The 16,104-nt window shown below is 45.3% G+C and overlaps 1 protein-coding gene across 3 annotated transcripts in view; it reads right to left on the minus strand.

The window, feature by feature from the left end:
* Positions 1-215: 215 nt before the first annotated feature.
* capn3b (calpain 3b) overlaps positions 216-16,104 on the minus strand; it is a 32,333-nt gene continuing 16,444 nt past the window's right edge. Inside the window, exons 12-23 of one of the 3 annotated variants that reach the window (XM_029630991.2) lie at positions 15,297-15,505; positions 14,731-14,767; positions 13,102-13,131; positions 11,197-11,283; positions 10,269-10,346; positions 10,114-10,171; positions 9,700-9,764; positions 9,206-9,274; positions 4,398-4,476; positions 1,603-1,719; positions 1,173-1,231; positions 216-1,029 (exon numbers count right to left, since the gene is read on the minus strand). In XM_029630991.2, the coding sequence (XP_029486851.1) occupies positions 1,003-1,029; positions 1,173-1,231; positions 1,603-1,719; positions 4,398-4,476; positions 9,206-9,274; positions 9,700-9,764; positions 10,114-10,171; positions 10,269-10,346; positions 11,197-11,283; positions 13,102-13,131; positions 14,731-14,767; positions 15,297-15,505 (915 nt within the window). In that variant the 3' untranslated portion in view covers positions 216-1,002. The remainder of the gene's footprint in view (positions 1,030-1,172; positions 1,232-1,602; positions 1,720-4,397; positions 4,477-9,205; positions 9,275-9,699; positions 9,765-10,113; positions 10,172-10,268; positions 10,347-11,196; positions 11,284-13,101; positions 13,132-14,730; positions 14,768-15,296; positions 15,506-16,104) is intronic. The other 2 variants (XM_029630992.2, XM_029630993.2) reach the window with 2 other exon arrangements.

The raw sequence follows: 16,104 nt of genomic DNA on the forward strand, positions 1-16,104 counted from the left end.
TCACATCAATGTTCAGTTCTGTTGGAGAACCAATCCGCCTTATTGGGTTAGATGAGTTATCGGGTAATTGTGGCAATGCTTAATTTACATCATATTTATTTGAAATCCTAAACATTCATTATACAATTCAACCTGGGATCAACATTAAGAGATTTGGTTTAGCGTTCAATACTCGACAACTCTCATCCCATACTGTACATACTGGGACACATTCGTAAAAGTTTGAATTTAATGGAAGAAGAAGAAAAAATGCTTCTGAAACAATCCAGTCCAACAACGTCATCACTGTCTCTCGAGATCTGAGTATCCACATGATATTATCACAGAGACTTACAGGAACACAACATTGATCTTGTAATGTAGTTACCACCAATGACTTAAAGGGGAATGGAAACACTTCAGGAAGTAAAGCTAAGCAATGATATGTATTCAATCCACTAATGCTAAACATGTTATTTACAGTGAGCTGGCGTTCTAAAACCTTCCCCTTTAAGGACAGGCAATAACACTTGAAGGCTTGTAGTTTAAAGCACTAACCAAATGTACTGGAGCAAGTGTTCCCCATTCAAGTCCCTCGGTGCTGCCAGGGTGATACCTCTCACAAGTCAAAGTTGACATTCCAGGTGGTCTTTCTCTCCAGCCAACCTGTGTGTCTTAGAAGATCGCTACATCGTGTTAATGTACTTTCTTGAGACATTACACACTTCTCTTGTCGTTGTGAGATATTTTCTGCAGTCACGCTGCACAAATGATATATCACCATTGCATTTAATTTGTTTTCTATGCTAGAATGAGAGTAATGGCAATGTCTAGTCAGAGAGAGAACATGGGAGAGAGAGAACATGGGGAATTGGCTGAGGTAGAGGAAGGCGATGTTGGTAGAAGCATGGCTGAGGGTAGACCAGAGAGCAGGACTCCTCTGATGGCTGGGTGATCTAAGCGATGCTGGTAGAAGCATGGCTGAGGTTAGACCAGAGAGCAGGACTCTGATGGCTGGGTGATCTAAGCATACATGGTCAACTGGAGCCACTGTAACAAGAGGAGATGAAAAACAAAAACAGGTTAAGACTGGAGATGAAAGAAAGCAGAAGAGGACAGGAGTTAATGGAGTGAATTCCTCTTTGTATGGACGTGACGTGACCTTTTGTAGCACAGTGGCCTACTGGGCTTACCTCGAGGACGTTGAGCTTAATTGTGCCGTCTCCGTTTTTGTCAAAGGCATGGAACGTCCCTGCAAAGAGACCTCGTACAGATCAAACAGTAGCTCTATCAGTGGAGGCTGCTGAGGGGAGGACGGCTCATAATAATGGCCGGAATGGAGCAAATGGAATGGCATAAACACATGGAAACCATGTATTTGATACCATTCCACCAATAGCTCTCTGGTCATTACCACAAGTCCTTCCTCTGCAATTAAGTTGCCACCATCCTCCTGTGACCGCCACCTATATCTCTCTGTTATCTCTGACTCTTATTCAATGAGATGAATGCCTGTTGATGTTTCTGGTGGAATTTACATTTATCAAACCAGTGTGTACTAACTGAATATTCCCTCTAGCCTGACGAAACAGGAAATGGTGTCAAAGTCCAGTGTGTACTTACTGAACATGCCTTCTAGCCTGACGAAGCAGCAGATGAAGCTGTCAAAGTCGATGTTGAGGTGCTCGTCAGCGTAGCGCATCGTGATGATGTCATACAGCTGGTTGTTTAAGCGGAACCCTAAGTGGAATGGGGGGGTGGGGGTGGAATGGATACAAGATGAAGGATTTGCTGTAACCACAGTGGAAGATATTTTGTCACGTGCACAAGTACAGTAAAATGCCTTGCATGCTCTTTCCCAACAATACAATAAATCAATATACTGTATGTAGTACTCAAAAAAATACACAAGGCAAGAAGAACTGTGATGGAAAATTGTGTGAAGAGACAGCCTTAAATGTTAATTTTGTCTTCCGTGTCATAATTAATCCTTGGTCCTGCCTGTGCTTAGTAAAGATATGTGGCAGAATGCCCTGAATATGTTCTATAAGTTAAAATAGGAGACAGTCCCAAACATAGCCAACCCTATGAACCATGCAAATATAACTTGTCTATGTAAGCAGTATATAAGACAACTAACGGGACTGCCCCAGCAGAGCTCCTGACAGATGTGTAATGTGGTGCATCAAGTTTGCTGGAACCTCTCCAGTTAAATCAATCATCCTTTATTGTCAGTTAAGTTTGACTTTGAATGTCCCTGTGTAGAAGTTCCACGACAGAACAAAAACACACAAGAATAGAAAGATCAAGAGAAAGTAAGCTATATACAGAGTCAAAGTTCCAGGGTCAGTGCCAGTACCATATTTACAATGCAGGGATACTTTTGGTCATGTAGTGTATGGGCATAAATTTAAAAAAAGAATGGACAGACAATTTTAACGCGCCAGGCGCCGTTCTGTGAGCTTGTGTGGCCTAACATGTTGCGGCATTGTTGCTCCTAGATGTTTCCGCTTCACAATAACAGCACTTACAGTTGACCGGGGCAGCTTTAGCAGGGCAGAAATTTCACAAACGGACTTGTTGGAAAGGTGGCATCCTATGACAGTGCCACGTTGAACATCACTGAGCTCTTCAGTAAGGTTTGAATGTAAATAAGAGCCCTTACAGTTTGCATTTAGTGGGGGTTGAGATTCTACTACCAACGTTTGTCTATGAAAATCGCATGGTTGTGTGCTCAATTTTATGAACCTGTCAGCAATGAGTGTAGCTAAAAAGCAGAATCCACTCATTTGAAGGGGTGTCCACATACTGCTATATATATATATATATAGTGTATGTATACGGGTAAGGTGACGTCAGGATATCGACTCAGCAAAAAAAGAAACGTCCTCTCACTGTCAACTGCTTTTATTTTCAGCAAACTTAACGTGTAAATATGTGTATGAACATAACAAGATTCAACAACTGAGACATAAACTGAACAAGTTCCACAGACACGTGACTAACTGGTGAGGACCTGCCTTACAACAGACCTACAAGCCCTCAGTCCAGCCTCTCTCAGCCTATTACGGACAGTCTGAGCACTGATGGAGGGACAGTGCGTTCCTGGTGTAACTCGGGCAGTTGTTACCATCCTGTACCTGTCCCGCAGGTGTGATGTTCGGATGTACCGATCCCGTGCAGGTGTTGTTACACGTGGTCTGCCACTGTGAGGACGATCAGCTGTCCGTCCTGTCCCTTTTCATAACTGTGACCTTAATTGCCTACCGTCTGTAAGCTGTTAGTGTCTTAACGACCGTTCCACAGGTGCATGTTCATTATTTGTTTATGGTTCATTGACCAAGCATGGGAAACAGTGTTTAAACCCTTGACAATGAAGATCTGTGAAGTTATTTGGATTTTTACGAATTATCTTTGAAAGACAGGGTCCTGAAAAAGGGATGTTTCTTTTTTTGCTGAGTTTATGATCAACAGAGTAGCAGCAGCGTATATGAAGATTGTGTGTGTATGTGTAGCGTCTGTATGAATGTGTGTGTGCGTGTGTGCTGGAGTGTCCGTGTGAGTGAGTGTGTAGCGTGTGCATAGAGACAGTGCAAACGTAAATAGAAGGGTCATTGAAGATAGTCCATGTAGCCATTTTATTAGCTATTTAGCAGTCTTATTGCTTGGGGATAGAAGCTGTTCAGGAGCCTGTTGGTGTCAGACTTGAATCACCAGTAGTGGTTGCCGTTCTGAAGCAGAGAGAACAGTCTATGATTTGGGTGGCTGGAGTCCGAGCCTTCCTTTCACACCGCCTGATATAGAGGTCCTGGATGGAAGAGAGCTCGGCCCCAATGATGTACTGGGCTGTCTGCACAAGCCTCTGTAGCACCATGTAATCGAGGGCGGTACAGTTTCCGTACTAAGCCGTGATGCAGCCAGTCAGATGCTTTCAATGGTGCAGCTGTAGAACTTTTAGAGGATTTGGGGGCCCATGCCCAATCCTTTCAACCTGACTGTTTGTGTGTGTGGTTCATAATACCCTTTTTACACTAGTACTGAGCCAAGCCAAGCTTCACTGGCCTGGTTAAACATCCACTATAGCTGTTGGATTGGAACCATGCTGGAAAGGAAAATGTGAAAATAAAATATCTAAGCCAACACTGTGTGCCATGGTTCGGGTCAGCACTCTAAAGGAGTAATCAACTCATGGCTCTCTGGGAAGACTTTAATTCACCTGGAGGCACGTTCAGCAAGACGAAACATTTTGGAACGTTCAGATACAAATATGTAGAACAAACATGCGTCTGACATGTAGAATAATAAATCACGTCGGCTTGATTCATGGTATTGCTATCTGTAACGTTAGAAAACGTTTGGCAACTGAACGTGGCCCTGCTGGGACTAAACGGCTGAACAAGTTTGTCCATGGAACTCACCTGCGTCATTGACTGCGTTCCTCATCTCAAAACTGCTGATGGTGCTGGATTTGTCCTTGTCATACTTCTTGAAGATCAGCTGCACACAATGAACACATAACGGTCAATCTCAATGAATTTCAATATTGGACAGAAAATTATCTGTTGATGATCGCTGTGAATCCATCTCTCTCAAACTCTAGGTGGCATTCTGCCTTCTCCCTACAGCTATTACCTTCGCACACAACTACCTCATGTGAACTACAATCTCCACGCTGTGTTTTAATGTTTAATAATCATTGCTTACGATATGGTTTTCAAAACATATGGCCCTTATCTTTCATCAGCAAGAAAGAATCCTTCAAATAAAAAAGATGCAATTCCCGTAGCAGTTAAAGATCCATACAGCTACAGTGGGGCAAAAAAGTATTTAGTCAGCCACCAATTGTGCAAGTTCTCCCACTTAAAAAGATGAGAGAGGCCTGTAATTTTCATCATAGGTACACTTCAACTATGACAGACAAAATGAGAAAAAAAATCCAGAAAATCACATTGTAGGATTTTTAATGAATTTGTTTGCAAATTATGGTGGAAAATAAGTATTTGGTCAACAACAAAAGTTTATCTCAATACTTTGTTATATACCCTTTGTTGGCAATGACAGAGGTCAAACGTTTTCTGTAAGTCTTCACAAGGTTTTCACACACTGTTGCTGGTATTTTGGCCAATTCCTCCATGCAGATCTCCTCTAGAGCAGTGATGTTTTGGGGCTGTTGCTGGGCAACACGGACTTTCAACTCCCTCCAAAGATTTTCTATGGGGTTGAGATCTGGAGACTGGCTAGGCCACTCCAGGACCTTGAAATGCTTCTTACAAAGCCACTCCTTCGTTGCCCGGGCGGTGTGTTTGGGATCATTGTCATGCTGAAAGACCCAGCCACGTTTCATCTTCAATGCCCTTGCTGATGGAAGGAGGTTTTCACTCAAAATCTCATGATACATGGCCCCATTCATTCTTTCCTTTACACAGATCAGCCGTCCTGGTCCCTTTGCAGAAAAACAGCCCCAGAGCATGATGTTTCCACCCCCATGCTTCACAGTAGGTATGGTGTTCTTTGGATGCAACTCGGCATTCTTTGTCCTCCAAACACGACGAGTTGAGTTTTTACCAAAAAGTTATATTTTGGTTTTATCTGACCATATGACATTCTCCCAATCTTCTTCTGGATCATCCAAATGCTCTCTAGCAAACTTCAGACGGGCCTGGACATGTACTGGCTTAAGCAGGGGGAGACGTCTGGCACTGCAGGATTTGAGTCCCTGGCGGCGTAGTGTGTTACTGATGGTAGGCTTTGTTACTTTGGTCCCAGCTCTCTGCAGATCATTCACTAGGTCCCCCCGTGTGGTTCTGGGATTTTTGCTCACCGTTCTTGTGATCATTTTGACCCCACGGGGTGAGATCTTGCGTGGAGCCCCCGATCGAGGGAGATTATCAGTGGTCTTGTATGTCTTCCATTTCCTAATAATTGCTTGTTGATTTCTTCAAACCAAGCTGCTTACCTATTGCAGATTCAGTCTTCCCAGCCTGGTGCAGGTCTACAATTTTGTTTCTGGTGTCCTTTGACAGCTCTTTGGTCTTGGCCATAATGGAGTTTGGAGTGTGACTGTTTGAGGTTGTGGACAGGTGTCTTTTATACTGATAACAAGTTCAAACAGGTGACGAGTGGATGACAGATGAGCCTCTTAAAGAAGAAGTTACAGGTCTGTGAGAGCCAGAAATCTTGCTTGTTTGTAGGTGACCAAATACTTATTTTCCACCATAATTTGCAAATAAATTCATTAAAAATCCTACAATGTGATTTTATGGACTTTATTTCCTCATTTTGTCTGTCATAGTTGAAGTGTACCTATGATGAAAATTACAGGCCTCTCTTATCTTTTTAAGTGGGAGAACTTGCACAATTGGTGGCTGACTAAATACTTTTTTGCCCCACTGTATAGAGCCTTCATCCTACTAAACTACACTGTAGCAGTTACAGATCCATACAGCTATGGAGCCTTCATCCTACTAAACTACACTGTAGCAATTACAGATCCATACAGCTATGGAGCCTTCATCCTACTAAACTACACTGTAGCAGTTACAGATCCATACAGCTATGGAGCCTTCATCCTACTAAACTACACTGTAGCAGTTACAGATCCATACAGCTATGGAGCCTTCATCCTACTAAACTACACTGTCGCAATTACAGATCCATACAGCTATGGAGCCTTCATCCTACTAAACTACACTGTAGCAGTTACAGATCCATACAGCTATAGAGCCTTCATCCTACTAAACTACACTGTAGCAATTACAGATCCATACAGCTATGGAGCCTTCATCCTACTAAACTACACTGTCGCAATTACAGATCCATACAGCTATGGAGCCTTCATCCTACTAAACTACACTGTAGCAGTTACAGATCCATACAGCTATGGAGCCTTCATCCTACTAAACTACACTGTAGCAGTTACAGATAGGTTAAGATAAGGTCATCCAGAAGGCGAGGTCAGTACAGGTGCATCAAAGCTGGGACCGAGAGACTGAAAAACAGCTTCTATCTCAAGGCCATCAGACTGTTAAACAGCCACCACTAACATTGAGTGGCTGTTGCCAACACACTGTCATTGACACTGACCCAACTCCAGCCACTTAATAATGGGAATTGATGGGAAATGATGTAAATATATCACTAGCCACTTTAAACAATGCTACCTTATATAATGTTACTTACCCTACATTATTCATCTCATATGCATACGTATATCTTGTACTCTACATCATCGACTGCATCCTTATGTAATACATGTATCACTAGCCACTTTAACTATGCCACTTTGTTTACTTTGTCTACATACTCATCTCATATGTATATACTGTACTCGATACCATCTACTGTATGCTGCTCTGTACCATCACTCATTCATATATCCTTATGTACATATTCTTTATCCCCTTACACTGTGTATAAGAGAGTAGTTTTGGAATTGTTAGTTAGATTACTTGTTGGTTATCACTGCATTGTCGGAACTAGAAGCACAAGCATTTCGCTACACTCGCATTAACATCTGCTAACCATGTGTATGTGACAAATAAAAATTGATTTGATTTGATTTGATTTTAAGGTAGTTAAGCAAATATCCATACAGCTATACAGTAGGCGCCTCTATCTGACAAAATTACACTTCCGCTACTCTTCCTGAGTTACACTTACGCACAGGTGTTCGGAGCATGCTAGATAGCTAATTCGCACAGGTGTTCGGAGCATGCTAGATAGCTAATTCGCACAGGTGTTCGGAGCATGCTAGATAGCTAATTCGCACAGGTGTACGGAGCATGCTAGATAGCTAATTCGCACAGGTGTTCGGAGCATGCTAGATAGCTAATTCGCACAGGTGTTCGGAGCATGCTAGATAGCTAATTCGCACAGGTGTTCGGAGCATGCTAGATAGCTAATTCGCACAGGTGTACGGAGCATGCTAGATAGCTAATTCGCACAGGTGTTCGGAGCATGCTAGATAGCTAATTCGCACAGGTGTACGGAGCATGCTAGATAGCTAATTCGCACAGGTGTTCGGAGCATGCTAGATAGCTAATTCGCACAGGTGTTCGGAGCATGCTAGATAGCTAATTCGCACAGGTGTACGGAGCATGCTAGATAGCTAATTCGCACAGGTGTTCGGAGCATGCTAGATAGCTAATTCGCACAGGTGTTCGGAGCATGCTAGATAGCTAATTCGCACAGGTGTTCGGAGCATGCTAGATAGCTAATTCGCACAGGTGTACGGAGCATGCTAGATAGCTAATTCGCACAGGTGTTCGGAGCATGCTAGATAGCTAATTCGCACAGGTGTACGGAGCATGCTAGATAGCTAATTCGCACAGGTGTTCGGAGCATGCTAGATAGCTAATTCGCACAGGTGTTCGGAGCATGCTAGATAGCTAATTCGCACAGGTGTACGGAGCATGCTAGATAGCTAATTCGCACAGGTGTTCGGAGCATGCTAGATAGCTAATTCGCACAGGTGTACGGAGCATGCTAGATTGCTAATTCGCACAGGTGTACGGAGCATGCTAGATAGCTAATTCGCACAGGTGTACGGAGCATGCTAGATAGCTAATTCGCACAGGTGTACGGAGCATGCTAGATAGCTAATTCGCACAGGTGTTCGGAGCATGCTAGATAGCTAATTCGCACAGGTGTTCGGAGCATGCTAGATAGCTAATTCGCACAGGTGTACGGAGCATGCTAGATAGCTAATTCGCACAGGTGTACGGAGCATGCTAGATAGCTAATTCGCACAGGTGTTCGGAGCATGCTAGATAGCTAATTCGCACAGGTGTTCGGAGCATGCTAGATAGCTAATTCGCACAGGTGTTCGGAGCATGCTAGATAGCTAATTCGCACTCTTGTCTTCCGTCTGTTTTCTGTAAACAAGCGCTGTAACATGGAGATATGGCCATGTGGGAACACTAATCCTATCAAGGTGGGTTTCAATTGAACACTTTTTAATATTTTTTATATTTTTTCTCGCTGACATGAAAGATAAGGTCCTTATGCTTCCAAAACCATATTGCAAGCGATGCATGTTAATGTTCCGTTTGAGCGTCGGGGGCTCTTAACAAAAACAATGCAGAAGACTCCTTCATCCTAACTTCCATTTAAGTCAACATTTCACATAGTAGTGATGGCAACGGGAGACTAAGGGTAAATGCGATTTAAGGGGAAGTTTTCCCCTAAACCATCAGGCTCTGGAGAGTTATGGACAGGAGGATCCTACCTGCCAGGCTTTGATCTTACTCCACAGGTGTTTGAACTCCTGCAGGTTCAGTTTTCCTGTGCCGTCCGTCTGAGAAGTAGTTAAGGAAGAAACACCAGGCAATATTTTACCGTGTGAAGTAGTGGAGGCTGGTGAGAGGAGCTATAGGAGGATGGGCTCATTGTATTGACGGGAATGGAATTAATGGAGCAGAGTCCATTTATGTGGTTTCCATGTTTGATGTGTATGATACCTTCCATTAATTCCATTCCAGCTATTACAATGAGCCTGTCCTCCTATAGCTCCTCCCACCAGCCTCCTCTGGTGTGAAGAACTGCATTTCATAGAATTGTATATGTTTTTTGAAGTACTGCTTTTACTACTGTATCCGTCCGTACCTTTTTAATATTGTTGTTTGCTCTGTGTTTACATAGACAGGCAACCAGAGTCGTAGACCCGAGATGGTATTAGAAACGTTCAAATAGAGTTCCAGTATTAATCATATGGGAGGATACATCCATCAAAGCGATCATGCTCCGGCAACTCTCTAAGCTGAAGCCGTCCGTCTTCATGTCATTATCTGTGGAGAAAAATATCATTTGGAAGACAAGTGCATACTACAGAGTGGACACTACGTAACAAGTGTACAAAAAGGACATGACAGGTGGACATCACAGGAGGTTGGTGGCACCTTAATTGAGGGAGGACAGACTCGTGGTAATGGCTGGAGCGGAATAGGTGGAATCGTATAAAATATGTCAAACACATGGTTTCCATGGTTTCCCTGTCTTTGATGCCATTCCATTCGCTCCATTCCAGCCATTATTATGAGCCGTCCTCCCCTCAGCAGCCTCCACTGACGGACATAGTGGGCACAAGGGAAGAGGGAGGGTCTGGCATTAAAAATTAGGGATCATGATAGCACTCACGTTTTTCCAGTACCCTTTTCATGACCACCTTGAGCTCGTTGGCACAGATCTGCATGTCCTAGAGAGGGGACATATCTCCTTTGAGCTGTGTGCATGTAGACCCCCTCAATATAACCTATCCGTATCGCCCCCTCGGGTGTCACACCATCACTCACCTCCCCAGCAATCTGCTGGTAAATGGCCCTGAACATTTTGTGTTCTCCGCTCTCCTCATCCGGTTGCTGTGGTTTTGGCTGATTGGGAAAGTGAAAGAAACGTTTAGAGAAGATCGATGGAAGTGAAGGCATGATGTTATCAGGTTTCAGGCTGGTTTAAAAAGTGGTATATCCCAACATGCACTACACAAAGCCATGCTAATTTTGATTGCATTGTGGACATCCACAGACAAATGGCAAAAGTCAAATCTGCCCTAAATGTCTATCATTTGTTTATTCATTTCCACCAGAGGAGGAACCATGGTAACCAAACAATGGCAGATATGAGTATGTAAATACACAGTTCCTCAGAACAGGTGGATTGTTACTGGAGATTGAGGTTGACCTTTTAAAGCTGATTGTGGATCAGTGAGGGTGTCCGGAAGTCTCTCCCTGGTCAGGACAGGAGATGCTATGTGGCCTGGGGTAGATTTGGTTTCAGCCCTGTCACTGACCCCGTATTTTAGTAGGTCAGAGGTTACACTGTGCTAATGGCTACATTGGAGAATGCAAAATGGTGTAAAATACCTACAGGTGGAATTGTGTCAAGTGCAACTTCACTGGCATGGTTTGGGTGCGTGCACACGCATAAACACACACCTAAACACATATACATTCATGCTACACACACATCACAACTGATGCTACTAGACTCTTATTATTATGCAAATTCCCGCCCAATTTAAACACTTGCACCCCAATCCCCTCCAAGTCTTGGCCACCTTGACAAACACATGCCTTCACAATAGGTTTCACCACAAACACCCCTCCCCTCTGCCCCCCTCCTCTCTCAAAGGAGAATACCCCTCCCCAGTGCCCCCCTCCTCTCTCAAAGGAGAACAACCCTCCCCTCTGCCCCTCTCCTCTCTCAAAGGAGAAAAACCTTTACTTTCTCTTTCTTCTCCTTCTGAACCTCGATGTCATCTTGCTCAATCTCCTTGTTGGCCTTCGCTCTGTCTGATACAAACACGATGGGCTGGGGGTTGGGTGGATGGTGGGGGTGGGGGTGGGGTGGATGGTGGCGGATGGTAGTGGTGGGGTGGGGGTGGTAGTTGTGGGGTGGATGGTGGGGGTGGGGTGGATGGTGGGGGTGGGGGTGGGGTGGATGGTGGCGGATGGTAGTGGTGGGGTGGGGGTGGTAATGGTGGGGTGGATGGTGGCAGGATGGTAGTGGTGGGGTGGATGGTGGGGGTGGGGTGGTAATGGTGGGGTGGATGGTGGCAGGATGGTAGTGGTGGGGTGGGTGTTGGTAGTGGTGGGGTGGATGGTGGCAGGATGGTAGTGGTGCGGTGGATGGTGGGGGTGGGGTGGATGGTGGCAGGATGGTAGTGGTGGGGTGGGGGTGGGGGTGGGGTGGATGGTGGCGGATGGTAGTGGTGGGGTGGGGGTGGTAATGGTGGGGTGGATGGTGGCAGGATGGTAGTGGTGGGGTGGATGGTGGGGGTGGGGTGGTAATGGTGGGGTGGATGGTGGCAGGATGGTAGTGGTGGGGTGGGGGTGGTAGTGGTAGTGGTGGGGTGGGGGTGGTAGTTGTGGGGTGGACGGTGGTGGTTTGGGGGTGGTAATGGGGGGGAAGTGGTAGACAGTGGTGGGGTGGATGGTGGGAGGGAGTAGTTGAAGTGACACAGGGGTTAGAGATGATTGGTGGTATAGGTGGACATGTGACACAGGGGTTAGAGATGATTGGTGGTAGAGGTGGACATGTGACACAGGGGTTAGAGATGATTGGTGGTATAGGTGGACATGTGACACAGGGGTTAGAGATGATTGGTGGTATAGGTGGACATGTGACACAGGGGTTAGAGATGATTGGTGGTATAGGTGGACATGTGACACAGGGGTTAGAGATGATTGGTGGTATAGGTGGACATGTAACACAGGGGTTAGAGATGATTGGTGGTATAGGTGGACATGTGACACAGGGGTTAGAGATGATTGGTGGTAGAGGTGGACATGTGACACAGGGGTTAGAGATGATTGGTGGTATAGGTGGACATGTGACACAGGGGTTAGAGATGATTGGTGGTATAGGTGGACATGTGACACAGGGGTTAGAGATGATTGGTGGTATAGGTGGACATGTGACACAGGGGTTAGAGATGATTGGTGGTATAGGTGGACATGTAACACAGGGGTTAGAGATGATTGGTGGTATAGGTGGATATGTAACACAGGGGTTAGAGATGATTGGTGGTATAGGTGGACATGTAACACAGGGGTTAGAGATGATTGGTGGTATAGGTGGACATGTGACACAGGGGTTAGAGATGATTGGTGGTATAGGTGGACATGTAACACAGGGGTTAGAGATGATTGGTGGTATAGGTGGACATGTTACACAAGGGTTAGAGATGATTGGTGGTATAGGTGGACATGTGACACAGGGGTTAGAGATGATTGGTGGTAGAGGTGGACATGTGACACAGGGGTTAGAGATGATTGGTGGTAGAGGTGAAAGACACAGAATAGAAGAAGAAAATGACAGTAAACTCACTGGACGGAGAACAACATTTCCATTAGCCTGGATCCCTTTCTGTTTGTGCTGTATAGCCAACTCCTGTGTTTAGTATAGTAATGGCCGTAGGAGTTGGGCTTCACAGCTCGAAGAGATCAGGGGCCACCGGGCTAATGTTCAATTGGCTTCAAGTCGACATGTGAAATGACACTGGTCGCAATGGTAATTTATTTCATCTTGCGAGAAGTGAAAGAGGATGTCATGAAAAACATCCAATATTCAATGTCTCGGCATAATTTGGGCAAATCAAAAGAAACTATGATGATGCACACACTGTACCTTTCCTTTCTTTGTCCTGTTTTTGCCTTGCTGTCGGCGTGAGGAAGAAATGGACAATAAACATAAAAATGAAATGGAGAAGTTAACATTGAAATGAACAATGAACCATCAAACCCTGGTCAGTAATAGTAGAGAGAGAGAGAGAGAGAGAGAGAGAAGGGGAGAGAGAGAGAGAGAGAGAGAGAGAGAGAAGGGAGAGAGAGAGAGAGAGAGAAGGGGAGAGAGAGAGAGAGAGAGAGAGAGAGAGAGAGAGAGAGAGAGAGAGAGAGAGAAGGGAGAGAGAGAGAGAGAGAGAAGGGGAGAGAGAGAAGGGGAGAGAGAGAGAGAGAGAGAAGAGAGAGAGAGAGACAGAGGGGGGAGGGGAGAAAGAGAGAGGGGAAGATGGGGGGAGAGAGAGAGAGAGAGAGAGAGGGGAAGATGGAGAGAGAGAGATTGTCAATGGTGGGACTATATTTTTCATTCAAGTTGGAGTGATGTATTAATTGTAGGCGGAGGACAAAGACGCAGACATGAACAGGTGCATATGGACAACAGGTTGATTTGATTCGATTTATTAGGATCCCCATCAGCCGACGCCAATGGCAACAGCTAGTCTTACTGGGGTCCGACACACGAAAAAGACATTACAGACAAAACACTTTACAATTTAAAAGCATGAACATGTAGTGTGTATCTATCAGTTCCACATACATGTCAGTACACACACACAACAGGTAGGTCACATGAGAAAGAGGCGTTGTGCCGTGAGGTGTTGCTTTATTTGTTTTTTGAAACCAGGTTTGCTGTTCACTTGCTCTATATAAGATGGAAAGGAGTTCCATGCACTCATGGCACTGTATAATACTGAACGTTTCCTTGAACTTGTTCTGGACCTGGACACTGTGAAAGACCCCTGGTGGCATGTCTGGTGGGGTAAGTGTGTGTATCAGTGCTGTGTGTAAGTTGACTATGCAAAGAATTTGGAATTTCCAACTTATTAATGTTTCTTATAAAAACAAGAAGTGACACAGTCATTCTTTCATCAACTCTTAGCGAAGATAGACTGGCATGCATAGTATTTATATTAGCCCTCTGATTACAATGAAGAGCAGGACGTGTCGCTCTGTTCTGGGCCTGCTGCAGCTTAACTAGGTCTTTCTTTGCAGCACTGGACCATATGACTGGACAATAATCAAGATTAGATTAAACTAGAGCCTGCAGAACTTGCTTTGTGGTGTCAAAGCAGAGCATCTCTTTATTACGGACAGACCTCTCCCCTTCTTTACAACCATTGAATCTATATGTTTTGACCAAGACAGTTTACAATCTAAGGTAACGCCAAGTAATTTAGTCTCCTTAACTTGATCAACAGCCACACCATTCATTGCCAGATTCAGCTCAGGTCTAGAACTTAGGGAATGATTTGTACCAAATACAATACTATTACTTTTATAGATGTTCAGGACCAATTAATTACTGGCCACCCATTCCAAAACAGACTGCAACTCTTTAAGGGTTTCAGTGACTTCATTAGCTGTGGTTGCTGACGTATACATGGTTGAATCATCAGCATACATGGACACACATGCTTGGTTTAATGCCTGTGGCAAGTCAGAGAGAGGAGAGAGAGACGCAAGTCCATTTACTAACCTCTATTTGGTCTGACCTAATTGTATTTTCGGTTTCCCTGAAAGAGAACAGACAGACATTACTCATCACCATCGAAGGCACAAGATCAAAGGCATGGAAGCTTCATTTTTTCTGTCACCCTTGACTGGCATGCCACCCACACATGCACCCACATGCACCCACATGCAGACACACACACACACTCACACACACACACACACACACACACACACACACACACACACACACACACACACACACACACACACACACACACACACACACACACAAATGGCCATCCACAGAAACAAATTCATCCACACACTCATTCATAGAAACACCAACACACTGAAATACCCCGCCACCATAGCAGCCCCTCTCTCTCCCCTAACCCCTCTACCATAGGAACCCCTCTCTCTCTCCCCTAACCCCTCTACTATAGCAGCCCCTCTCTCTCTCCCCTAACCCCTCTACCATAGCTGCCCCTCTCTCTCTCCCCTAACCCCTCTACCATAGCTGCCCCTCTCTCTCTCCCCTAACCCTTCTACCATAGCAGCCCCTCTCTCCCTCCACTCCCAGTCACTCACTCTGAGGTGCTGTTCTTCTCGGAGAAGACTCTGAGGATAAACTCTCCCTCCTCGTGGGGGTCAAAGGTCGAAGGGATGATCACGTACTCCCCGGGGGGCAGGCAAAATCGCTCGCTCACCTCACGCAGGTTGATGTAGGACTTGCATTTGGCCTTGGAGGCATTGTAAAGGAAGAAGTCTTTCTGCAGGTGCTGCTGGCTCCCAATCATCTGTAGAGAGAGAGAGAGGAGGGATAGAGGATGGAGCGATAGACAGAGAGAGGGGGATAGAGGATGGAGGGATAGAGAGAGAGGAGGGATAGAGAGAGAGATGGGGATAGAGGATGGAGGGATAGAGAGAGAGGAGGGATAGAGGATGGAGGGATAGAGAGAGAGAGGGATAGAGGATGGAGGGATAGAGAGAGAGGAGGGATAGAGGATGGGGGGATAGAGAGGGAGGAGGGATAGAGGATGGAGGGATAGAGAGAGAGGGGGGTATAGGATGGAGGGATAGAGAGAGAGGAGGGATAGAGGATGGAGGGATAGAGAGAGAGGAGGGATAGAGGATGGAGGGATAGAGAGAGAGGGGGATAGAAGATGGTGGGAATGAGTGAGAGGAGGGACAGAGGATGGAGGGATAGAAAGAGAGGGGGATGGAGGGATAGAGAGAGAGGAGGGTCAGAGGATGGAGGGATAGAGAGAGAGGAGGGACAGAGGATGGAGGGATATAGAGAGAGGGGGATAGAGGATGGAGGGATAGAAAGAGAGGAGGGACAGAGGATGGAGGGATAGAGAGAGAGGAGGGACAGAGGATGGAGGGATATAGAGAG

Source organism: Oncorhynchus nerka, linkage group LG24 (assembly GCF_034236695.1).
Source record: "Oncorhynchus nerka isolate Pitt River linkage group LG24, Oner_Uvic_2.0, whole genome shotgun sequence".
NCBI lineage: Eukaryota > Metazoa > Chordata > Actinopteri > Salmoniformes > Salmonidae > Oncorhynchus > Oncorhynchus nerka.